Source organism: Xyrauchen texanus, chromosome 6, assembly GCF_025860055.1.
Source record: "Xyrauchen texanus isolate HMW12.3.18 chromosome 6, RBS_HiC_50CHRs, whole genome shotgun sequence".
Lineage (NCBI taxonomy): Eukaryota > Metazoa > Chordata > Actinopteri > Cypriniformes > Catostomidae > Xyrauchen > Xyrauchen texanus.
In genome coordinates, this window is record NC_068281.1 from 32,792,004 (window position 1) to 32,804,733 (window position 12,730).

Sequence of the window (12,730 nt, forward strand, 5' to 3'; positions counted from 1 at the left end):
TTTAGTGACACTCCATACCAGTAATCAGAAGGTTGCAGGTTCAAATCTCCATAAATAAATGTAATAATAACAACTTAAAAGCTCCAAAAAGCACATAAAAGCAGAATAAAAGTAATCCACAAGACTCCAGTGGCTTAATCAATGTCTTCTGAAGTGATCCAATCTGTTTTGGATGAGAACAGACAAATGTACTTTGACACCTTTTTCACTATGAATCTTGCCATTGCAGTCTCTAGGATCGATCATGATTATAAGCTCGATTACACTTCCGAGTGCTTGATGCATGTGCAGAGCGCTAGATGATGCTAGGAAGTGTAATCAAGCTTGAAATCTTGATCACCAAGGAGACTGCTGATGTCACGATTTAAAGTAAAAAAGGAGTTGTATTTTGGTCTTTTCTCACCCAAAACTGATTGGATCACTTCAGAAGACATGAATTAAACCACAGGAGGCGTATATATTACTTTCATGCTACCTTTATGTGCTTTTTGGAGCTTCAAAGTTTTGGTCACCATTTACTTGCATTGTATGGACCAATATTAAGCTGAAATATTCTTCAAAAAATCTTAATTTTTATTCTGCCAGAGAAAAAGTCATTCACATCTTGGATGACATAGGAGGATGAGTAAATGATAAGACAATTTCCATTTTTGGGTGAACTATTCCTTTAATACTTTAATAATTATATATTTTAAAAATAATATTTTATTATTTTCAAATGACTGTAAAGAGAATAAGGCTGTTGTTTTTTTTGCATTTGCATGTACTAATGGTTGTAAAATAAGGCTTTATGCAAAATATGTCCAAATTATAATAATTTATTAAAGCAAAATATCTATAAATTATAATATGTATAGAAGACATGTTCTTGACAGGTTTCTTGAGATTCATTCCAACAAAATAAATAAACTCTTCCTATAGTTCCAATCAATCATGTGTTATACCTTCTCCAACACCTCTTTCCCCTGCAGCTGCTGTGATTTCAACATCTCTAGCCTCTCTGTCAGGAACTGGACCTGCACAGAGTGCAGCAACACCTCATCAGTTAATTGCTCTGTTTACAAGCCCATCCATCCATCCATCCATCCATCTTCAACCGCTTATCCGAAGTCGGGTCGCGGGGGCAGCTGCTCCAGCAGGGGGCCCCAAACTTCCCTATCCCGAGCCACATTAACCAGCTCTGACTGGGCGACCCCGAGGCGTTCCCAGGCCAGTGTGGAGATGTAATCTCTCCACCTAGTCCTGGGTCTTCCCGAGGCCTCCTCCCAGCTGGACGTGCCTGAAACACCTCCCTAGGGAGGCGGCCAGGGGCATCCTTACCAGATGCCCAAACCACCTCAACTGACTCCTTTCAATGCAAAGGAGCAGCGGCTCTACTCCGAGCTCCTCACGGATGACTGAGCTCCTCACCCTATCTCTAAGGGAGAAGCCCGCCATCCTTCTGAGGAAGCCCATTTCGGCCGCTTGTACTCGCGACCTAGTTCTTTCGGTCATGACCCAACCTTCATGACCATAGGTGAGGGTAGGAACGAAAATTGACCGGTAGATCGAGAGCTTTGCCTTTCGGCTCAGCTCTCTTTTCAGTGACTAACGGTGCGATAGAGCGAGTGCAATACCGCCCCTGCTGCCCCGATTCTCCGGCCAACCTCCCGCTCCATTGTCCCCTCACTCGTGAACAAGACCCCGAGGTACTTGAACTCCTTCACTTGGGGCAAAACCTCATTCCCTACCTGGAGTACGCACTCCATCGGTTTCCTGCTGAGAACCATGGCCTCAGATTTAGAGGTGCTAATCCTCATCCCAGCTGCTTCACACTCGACTGCCAAGCGATCCAGTGAGAGCTGAAGGTCACGGACCGATGATGACATGAAGACAACATCATCTGCAAAAAGCAGCGATGAGATCCCCAGCCCACCGAACCGCACACCTTCCCCACCCCGACTACGCCTCGATATCCTGTCCATGAATATCACAAACAGGATTGGTGACAAAGCGCAGCCTTGGCGGAGACCAACCCCCACATGGAATGAACTTCGACTTTGTGCCGAGGACCCGGACACAGCCCTCGCTTTGGACGTACAGGGATTGGATACGCCCTAAGAAGGGACCCCCCACCCCGTACTCCCGCAGCACCTCCCACAGTCTCTCCGGGGGACCCGGTCATACGCCTTCTCCAGATCCACAAAACACATGTAGACCGGATGGGCATACTCCCAGGCCCCCTCCAGGATCCTTGCGAGAGTAAAGATCTGGTCCGTCGTTCCACGACCAGGGCGAAAACCGCATTGTTCCTCTTCAATCTGAGGTTCGACAATCGGCCGAACCCTCCTCTCCAGCACCTTGGAGTAAACTTTACCAGGGAGGCTGAGAAGTGTGATACCCCTGTAGTTGGCACACACTCTCTGATCCCCCTTTTGAAGAGGGAACCACCACCCCGTTCTGCCACTCCTTAGGTACTGTCCCAGATTTCCACGCAATGTTGAAGAGGCGTGTCATCCATGACACCCCCTCCACATCCAGAGCTTTCAGCATTTCTGGTCGGATCTCATCAATTCCCGGGGCTTTGCCACTCGCGGAGTTGTTTGACTACCTCAGTGACCTCCCCAGGGAAATAGAATCTGATCCCCCATCATCCTCCGGCTCTGCCTCTACCATAGAGGGCGTGTTGGGATTTAGGAGTTCTTCAAAGTGTTCCTTCCACCGCCCAATAACCTCCTCGGTTGAGGTCAACAGCGTCCCATCTTTGCTGTATACAGCTTGAATGGTTCCCCGTTTCCCCCTCCTAAGGTGGCGGACGGTTTTCCAGAAGCACTTTGGTGCGGACCGAAAGTCCTTCTCCATGGCTTCTCCGAACTTTTCCCACACCCACTGCTTTGCCTCCCTCACGGCCGAGGCCGCAGCACTTCGGGCCCGCTCGGTACCTTGCAACTGCCTCCGGAGACCTCCGGGACAACAAATCCCGGAAGGCCTCTTTCTTCAGTCGGACGGCTTCCCTGACCACCAGTGTCCACCACGGTGTTCGAGGGTTACCACCCCTTGCGGCACCTAAAACCTTGAGGCCGCAGCTCTCCACCGCGGCTTCGGCAATGGAAGCTTTGAACATTGCCCACTCCGGTTCAATGTCCCCAACCTCCGCGGGGATGCCTGAAAAGCTCCGCCGGAGGTGTGAGTTGAAGATCTCACGGACAGGGACCTCCTCCAAACGTTCCCAGTTCACCCGCACTACTCGCTTGGGCTTCCCAGGTCTGTCCAGAGTCTTTCCCCACCCCTGACCCAACTCACCACCAGATGGTGATCGGTTGACAGCTCTGCCCCTCTCTTTACCCGAGTGTCCAAAACATATGGCCTCAGATCCGGCGACCACGATTACAAAATCGATCATCGACCTTCGGCCTAGGGTGCTCTGGTACCACGTACACTTATGAGCATCCTTATGTTCGAACATGGTGTTTGTTATAGATAATCCATGACTAGCACAGAAATCTAATAACAAACATCCACTTGAGTTCAGATCAGGGAGGCCGTTCCTCCCAATCACGCCTTTCCAGGTGTCCCTGTCATTTCCCACGTGTGCGTTGAAGTCACCCAGCATCACTATGGAGTCCCCTACTGGGGCCCTATTCAGGACTCCATTCAGGGTCTCCAAGAAGGCAGAATACTCTGAACTGCTGTTCGGTGCATATGCACAGACAACAGTCAGAGTTTTCCCCCACAACCCGTAGGCGTAGGGAGGCGACCCTCTCATCCACCGGGGTAAACTCCAACGTAGTGGCGCTCAGCCGGGGACTCGTGAGTATCCCCACACCCGCCCGTCGCCTCACACCCTGGGAAACTCCAGAGAAGAATAGAGTCCATCCCCTATCCAGGAGTACGGATCCAGAGCCAAAACTGTGCGTCGATGTAAGCCCCACCAGATCCAACTGGTAACGCTCCACCTCCCTCACTAGTTCCGGCTCCTTCCCCCAGTGAGGTGACATTCCACGTCCCCAGAGCAAGCCTTTGCAAGCCCATAGTTTACAAGCCCATCTGAAGTCATTTCCAATGACTCACCTGCTGGTCTCTCTCTCTCAGCTCCTTCTGGGTCTTCTCCAGAGCTTCCTGTTGATATTCCAACTTCTTCTCCATCTCCAGCTTGTGTTCCTTAATGGCCGCGTCCAGCTGTCCCAGCTTAAAAAAGAACACAATGCTTAAAAAACCTACAGACAGGGAAAACTGACATCTAAATGATGGAGATCTTGTACTGTGTTTGAGTGTGTGGTACCAGCTCGGCTCTCTGTTGTACCTCCTCCTGTCTCTCTTTCAGTGCAGTGTCCAGATCCAACACCTCATGGTTCCTCTCCTCCAGTTCCCTTTGACTCTCTCTACAAAACACACACAATAAAATTTATAAATGATATATTGTTTTTAAAGCAACATAGAACAAAGTTAAAGGTGATACATGTAATTTTTTCAATGTTAAAATTTCTCCTGTTCCAGTTTAATATGCAGAGTCAACTATACATAAGCCATTATTAGGTCGATTCCCCTGAAAAATACAAACACTATGACTCTGTGTGGCTTCAAAACATTGCTGTTTGTTTGAGCATCTCAACATCACTGGCTTAACCAATGGCAAGATTGGAGCAGGGCTAACTGTTTGTCCCAACAACAGAAGAACAGGAAAGTGTTTGGGACACCTGTTAGACAACTGTCCTTATTTTGTAACATCATCTTTTTCTGGTGACTAGTTGCGTTACATTGCTAAAAGCACAGATTTGCAACATAACTTGTCCAAGTACCACTGGGGTATTTATTTTATTTGGCAAGTTAATTGCTCAAGTTTTCTTAAATTGGAAAAAACATGTTGAAATGTAAGAACTGAACAGTGTTTGTTGTATGGGATAAGAAACTGTAACATTGTACTTTTGTAACCCTGTTAACAAATTGACATTTAAAAAAAAAAGAATTACATATAGATATAGATATAGTTGACAATTTTTTCTAATTTTGTTGGAAGCAGTTACGTGATGAAGTACAAGTTTTATACTGTAAGAAATCTGTGTAAAATGGGGAATACAGCACATGTCTGTCAAAAAACAAAACGTGCGGAGACAATCACAGATGGTGTGGCTGCACAATGATATTTTCTGTGCTTATTACAAGAGACATGTAATATTAATAGCTAATAATAATATTTGAATATGTTTCAGTATTAAACTGCATTTGTATTCAGAAGGTATATGTACAACATCTGTGCTGGACTTGTGTTTATGGCTGTTGATTTGGGTGTTGCAAGATTTTTCTAACATATGAGAAGATCAGGTAACTGTGGTGCCTTTCAACAACATTAATATTCATGTGATCACTGATTCACAGTCATGTTCTTTATTTGACCGCATTTGGGGAGAACTCTCCCTTCTCCTCAAGGCCAGAGTTGTAAACGTGTGCTTTCACCCTCGGTCTGAAAGAACAGATGAAACCGTGTATATAAAAGAGATATTCTTATTATTCTGAAGAATGGATCAAATGCTTGAGGCTTCTTTATGTTTATAGACATTTATGATTATATATTTCAGGAAATCATAACAGCAAAAGGGTTTTTGATACTCAAGATGTGTTATGATAAATGTGATATATATACACACACACACACACACACACACACACACACACACACACCAATCCGCCACAACATTAAAACCACCTCCCAAATATTGTGTAGCTCCCCATCATGCCACCAAACAGCGCCAACCCACATCTCAGAATAGTCTGTCTGGCACCAACAATCATGCCACGCTTCAAATAACTGAGATATAATTTTTTCCCCATTCTGATGTTTGATGTGAACATTAACTGAAGCACCTGACCCGTATCTGCATGATTTTATGCACTGCTGTCACATGATTGGATGATTAGATAATCGCATGGATGATTGTTGGTATTTCTGTAGCTGTTGATCCCTTGGGATTTACACGCACAACAGTCTCGAGAATGGTGCAAAAAACAAAAAACATCCAGTGAGCGACAGTTCTGCAGATGGAAATGCCTTGTTGATGAGAGGTCAGCAGAGAATGGCCAGACTGGTTCGAACTGACAAAGTCTATGTTAACTCAGATAAGTGCTCTGTACAATTGTGGTGAGAAGAATATCATCTCAGAATGCTGTACTGAGATGCGGGTTGGCGCTGTTTTGGCAGCAAGAGATCGGGACCTACACAATATTAGGCAGGTGGTTTTAATTTTGTGGCTGATCGGTGTGTATATATAATGAACAGTTTGAACAGTTAAGGAACAATTCATACAAATGAAAAACAATGTTCAAAAAATAACCTAAATATACAACAATAAATCACATTTAATTACATTTTGTCACATAAATAACACTGGTTACTGAACCAGAAATAATTAATACATAATAACTATTAATGCTCATATTTACAACAAAATAAAATAAAAGACAATATATTAGAACAGCATAACATGGTTTATATTTTTACAACCAAAGTGTCTGCAAATATGTATAAATCTAAGGAGTTTGAAATTGGGTTTGGGAAATAAAAACAATATTATTATTTTTTTATTATTTCCATCAGGAATAAAAAAAATTAAAAAAAAACAAGCCACTAAAACAGGATGTAACCTGTAAGAATGCTCATGTGAAATGTTTTTCCTGTTGTGTATCTTATAAATAAATAAAAAAATTACAAATTAAAATTAAGTCAATTGATTAATTGTGCTTGTGCTTGAAGACATGTAGAGATCCATCATGTAACACAGGCTTATGAGTAACAAAAAGGTGCTGAATTTAGGTGTCCTTACCAACCTTTTTCTGCCAATCATAAGTAATGATGAAAAGAATATGGTCTACATCCAGCAATAGACAGACTGCTTTGATTTTCCAGCAGTTAGGGCAAGTAGGAGCTCACCTGAGCTCAGCCGCAAGTTTATCAATGGCTGCTTGGCGCTGGTCTGAAGTCAGCTGTGTCCGCTGCAGCACATCTCTCAGTTCCTGCAAGTGGTCTAGTGTGTCTGACAGCTCTCCACGCACCTCCTGCAACTGTCCCTTCAGCAACTCTGCCCGCTGCAGTGAATTTCGCCTGTCCATCTCAGTGCGGTGGAGCTTCTCTTCCAGGTCTATAACTAAGACAAACCGACAAGAACAAATAAGAGTGTTATATTTATCCATAGAAATGTTACAGACTAATAGTAAGGAACAGAAAAAGGGAAAGGAGGACAGAGGAAGGGAAAGGAAAGATGAAACAAAAGGACAACGGAAAGGTTAAATATATGAAAATAAAAAGGAAACAGGAAAGAAAAAAGAAAAGGAGAGGAAATTAAAAGTAAGGAAAGGGGAAATGAAAGAGGAAAGAAAAAAAGCAACCAGCAATGGGAAGGAAAAGGGAATTTAGAAAGGAAAAGGAAAGAGGAGAGCAGTGGAGTAAAGAAAAGGAAAGAATAGAAAAAAGGAACGAGGAAAGGGAAAGAAAAATGAATAGCAAAGCAACGGAGGAAAAAAGAAAGTAAAAGGGAAAAAAAGGAAAGAAAAGAGAAAAGGGGAAGGGAAGGAACAAAAAGGAAAGTGGAAGGGAAGAAATGGAAAGGAAAGAAGAAAAGGAAAAGAGGAAGGGAAGGAACGAAAATATGAAAAGGCAAAGAAAGAGGAAAGGGGAAGGCAAATGAAAACAGAGAAAAAAAAGAAACCAGGAAAGGGAATGGGAGTACCTTGTTAGAGGGCACAATGGTGGTAGTTCATGAAACAGCCCCTAAAGTGACTCAAGCCTGCAATCTTTTGTTTACAACACCACATTGTTCGCCACTTGGCTACACCACCTCTGAGACACTCCACCCATATGAGATATCTCGAATAAAAAGATGATCGTTATGATTTTTGCTGAATGCAGGTCTGTGGGGCTGCACACCTGTTTCACTCTTCTTATCCAGCAGGCCTTTGGTCTCCTTGAGCGTCTCCTCCATCTGATTGAGCTGAGACGCTTTAGCACTGCTGTCTCTCCTCAGACGCAACAACTCCAGCTCCATGTCTGACAGCTCAACCCGACACTTACTCATCTCCGAGTTCAGCTGCCTGAAAACGACACACACACACACACACACACACACACATAGTTTAACACAAGTCTATTCACAAGTGCTTCTACCAATGTCCAAATGCTGCCTCAAAATGACACAGGTAAAAAAAAACAAATTACTTTAGAGAAAGATAAATGACGAGTTAACTTGACCCCTCACAAATCAAGCAATGGCAATCCTGCCGAGATTTGGCCCTTTGGTGAACAGTCAATACATGAAATGATCTCTTCCTCTGCGCACTATTAGTATATATAGAGAGAATGAGTGCAGCAGGAGTGGCTTTGGAAACAAATAAATCCACTGAAGCCATAGAACAGTCATGAGACCGTCTCAAAGGACACCCTCAGGACAGGACATATCCAAATTCTCTTGCCACTGTGTCATTCCTAGAGAAGCCAGAATTCCAGTTCAGAACATCTCTGGCTGGATTTCTCATGTGAAGATCTGGCATGACAAGAAAGCAGCACTGACCAAATAGGTCAAAGATCAGGTGAGCCTGAACACAACGCCAGCATGCAGATGTTTATGAACATCTCAAACAATGCAATCTTACATAATGACCTTTTTGGGAGTAGAGGTTAACACAGACTGAAATATCAGATGGTCTCACGTTATGGAGCAGGAGATTTCTGCTGCCTGTCTCTCCTTCTTCTGCACCTCCTGGGTGGCCTCCTCCACCTCTCTCTCCCTTCTCCTCAAGGCCTGAGAAAAGGCTGTGTGCTCCTTCACCAACTCTTGTTCCAACTGGGATACCTGAGGGTGATCAGTAGATGTTATGCCTCTGACTACGTATACAGATGAGAGACATCTTTCAGACAATAAATGAGATTATTGTGTAACCTGTTTTTGCTTTTTTTCCCCTCAAACTAAACTTGCTCAGTGAGCTATGGCCAGGACCTCAGAGCAAAATAGCAGGGTAGTGCCCTAGATTTGCACAGAAGATAGCACTGTTCATGTAAAACCTATACAAAAAACACTTTAAGAAGCTCTGCATCATGAGACTATTGTATTATATTCATTTCTCAGATGAGACCTTCATTTTATAATATGGTTCTATATTAAATTTGTATAATCGGAGCAGGGAAATAGAGAATATTCATAATATTATAGGTGTTTGCTGAATTTAAAAGCAGAATGACTTCAGTGCAAGTTCTTCCATACACATTTTGTACTAGGAGAAGCTTATTTTGAGCTGGAGCAGAACATCCCAGAGGCAAGGCTATCTGTATCCTGAACACACATAAATGTCTCCATTATTCATTGATCAGCTGTTAAATAAGGGTGACATTTAACAATCACACTGATCTATAGGAATAAAGAGGAAACATGCAAAATGCTCAGCCCTGTGAGCATATTATGTTTGATGTGGTGTTCGATCATTTACTCATTATTAGTGATGGCATGTTTATGGTTTTAAATCAGTCGCAGTCCAAAAAAATTGTATCGTAGTTTCCGCAAGTCAGGATAAATTGGCTGTGTCATCATAAGTCTAACATAATTGCATTTGTGTGTGGTATTTTTTCTAATCTAGTCATACTTTGGGGAAAACATAGTTGGAAAATACCCCCAGAAGGCATTTTTGAAGGCATTATATTAAAGCTTGAGTCTGGTCTAAAAGAAATGAAAAAGACACTGAACACTCAAATTTGACACTGAACACTCATACCCATACTTACAGTTTCTCACAAACTTTGACAGGGTGCACATGCATTAAAAAAGAAAAGAAAAAAGAAAAGTTTTTTTCATTAGATTTTTTCATTAGTTACAATCCTAACCCTGATAATCCTGAGTTACTAGGGGTGAAACTATTTACTCATCTCAGGATTTGGTTCGATTTACGATACTGAACTCGATCAGTTCACGATTCTTTGCTTCAACTAAGCCTGAATCAAGAAAAGTTAAGATTGAAAGCTTTTATTTGAATTATTATTATATTTTAAAAGATATGTAAAATCATTCCTTTCCTTTAAATTAATGCTGTTAAAAGTGCTAAATGATCCATCAGAGAAGTACTGGCACTAACAATCAGCCCAGAACAGGGCAGAAGTGACACCAAAATGGAAATATTAGCTAATAATTCTTACTGAAAATATGGAATTATGTTAGATACATACTGTATGCTGCTTACACACTGTCAATGATTACATACATTTATAATATTTTAAACTGAAATTGTTTTTTTTCTAAAATGTTATTGTTTATCATTACATCTAAATATTCTTTTCATAAATACATATTTAATGGAAGCGCATGCTTATCCAGTTAAATAATAATAATTTACTGATGAAATTAAATCAGACATGACATCTGACATTAGTATTATATCCCCCCATAGCATTATTATATTATATTCAGCATTATGTATAGTAGATTAATATAGCACTATCATGAATCTTTAAACAATCATTTTTTCTTGCGCAGTCAGAACTGATCACTCTTGTGCTTCAAACGGACATTCAATCCCTCATGCTGAAAAGGCACATCTCTCTCCCGCTCTTGCTTTCTGTTTAAGCAGAGCTCATCATACAGCATCTGTGGCTGCTAGTGTGCAATCATATTTTAGAGTTCCTTGTGTGCAATGAAGCGATTTACATTTGCATACCCACATAGACATAGGATGCCGTGCGTATAGAATAGAACAGATTAATAAATTAAAATCCATGATCATTATGTTTTTGAACCGTGATGTATCGTGGTAGTCTTTCTTAAAAAATAACCTGTTTATTTGTTACGAAACAATAATAGCCTAAACAGCCTTCAAAACTCATATATCGAGGGAAGCCGGTTGACATGCGCACACACCTGCATGCTCCAGCATATTGTAGTAGGAAAGTAGGATAGAGAAAAATGCATCACTCTGTGGATTGCACAATACCAGCCCCACACATATTGGAGTACCACGTGAGAAGCACATTTATCTCTATAAAGCACTAAAAGTAAAATGAATATCGTAAAATTTGCTTCAGCAGCCCGAAATTTTGATTGGGCGTCCGGCAACATTTTTTAAATGCAGGAAAAACCCTGCTAGTTGTATAATAATGTATAAACAGGTGCGAAGCGCAGCACTTTAACATTGTATCTAAAAGATATTCAACAAAAATATAGGCTAAATAACTATTACATCTTATTACAAAAAACTATCAGAGTAAAAGAAGAAATAATAAAGGCTCCAATACAGAGGATTTAACAGCCAACAGTGATCATCTTGTAATGTATTGTTGATGCAGTGCTTTGATGGCTGAAACAGCCTTAAAGCCTTTAAAGCATTAAATGTGTGTATGTACCTGGCTCTGCAGCTGACTCTGGCTCTCCTCCAGCTGTGCGATGTGTGACATGCTCTCCTGCAGCATGTTGTGCTGGTTCTTGATGGAGTGTTGCAGCTGCAGGTTCTTCTCATTGGAACTCTGATAGGCCAAACTTTTCCTCCTCAGCTCCTCCTGCAGCTCTAACAGCTGATGAAAATACAACACTCAGTGACACATTAACAAACAAGAGTTACATACTGCTGTTCTAACAATGCTACACAGGTGAACAGGAAGATAATGTGTTATCATGAGCGTTTTGATGGCTGACTGACCACACAGCTCTTCAGCTCCAGCTGTCTCTCGTGATGTTTCTTCACCTCCTCCATCTGCTGCAGGTAACTAATCAACTCCTCTTTACAGGAGGACAGTTCTGTCTGCAGGCTACTCACCTGGAAAGAGGAGCAGAGAAAAGGAAAATAGTTAAAACTGTGGCCTGAACTAATACAACTCAATGAAGCAACATAAATCCTATCTTCGAGTTTTGTCTTAAAAGTATATTCTGGGTTCAATACAAGTAAAGCTCAATCGACACAATTTGTGACATAATACTGATTACCACAAACATATATTTTGACTTGCCCCTCCAATTCTTAAAAAAAAAAGAAAAAAAAATGTGGGTTACAGTGATGCACTTACAATGGAAGTAAATGGGGCCAATCCATAAGTAAAAATACTCACTGTTTTTTTTATCATGATAAATTATAGTAAAAAAAAAAAAAAATGTATCAATAAAATTGGTTTATATATTAAAAAAAACATATTGTAATGCCAATTTTTTTAAAAATCCAATCACTGAATTAAATACTTAATGTTTGTCAAGTTAAAAATATAGAGACAATTATACAAGAGGAAGTAGTTTTCATTTATAGAATTAAAAAAAAAATCAACTGGTGGTAATCAAAAAGTGGCAATCAATCTAATCAACCACAATGCTAAATTTCAAATTTCAGTCTGATGTTGTTGACTAGTATTTTTATTATTATTATAAAACACTTCATTAGGCTCTTAATGGGTTAAGTCATCTCTGAAACAATATATGAATATCTGAAAGCAAAGCTGGTTTGTTTTCTAATATCTAACATCATTCAAACTGAATTTTATTAAGGGTGATTGTGGAGTAGTTTAAAAACTCTGCATGACAGGTGACAAATAATTCTTGGCACATGACACATTGTTTTAGCTGTTTTCCTTGTCAGTGTTGGTTAGAGTGTCAGGCTCTCTTGCGGTTTGAGATGTCTGACTTCCTCCATAGTGCCATTCTCATAGCTAAAAACTCTTTAAAGAATGTGGCGGTGGGGGCGTGGTCAAGCGCCCGCCCAGGAGAGAAAAGCGGTAAGGGCGCTTACACCTGAGCTAAAT

General features: G+C 41.3%; 1 protein-coding gene across 2 annotated transcripts in view; it reads right to left on the minus strand.

Annotated features, from left to right (window-relative positions):
* LOC127644649 (coiled-coil domain-containing protein 18-like) overlaps positions 1–12,730 on the minus strand; it is a 43,605-nt gene that overhangs the window by 13,100 nt on the left and 17,775 nt on the right. For both annotated transcript variants that reach the window (XM_052127926.1, XM_052127925.1), the window contains 8 exons: positions 11,644–11,760; positions 11,351–11,518; positions 8,677–8,819; positions 7,898–8,061; positions 6,905–7,118; positions 4,262–4,361; positions 4,051–4,167; positions 945–1,016 (listed from right to left, as the gene is read on the minus strand). In XM_052127926.1, the coding sequence (XP_051983886.1) occupies positions 945–1,016; positions 4,051–4,167; positions 4,262–4,361; positions 6,905–7,118; positions 7,898–8,061; positions 8,677–8,819; positions 11,351–11,518; positions 11,644–11,760 (1,095 nt within the window). The remainder of the gene's footprint in view (positions 1–944; positions 1,017–4,050; positions 4,168–4,261; positions 4,362–6,904; positions 7,119–7,897; positions 8,062–8,676; positions 8,820–11,350; positions 11,519–11,643; positions 11,761–12,730) is intronic.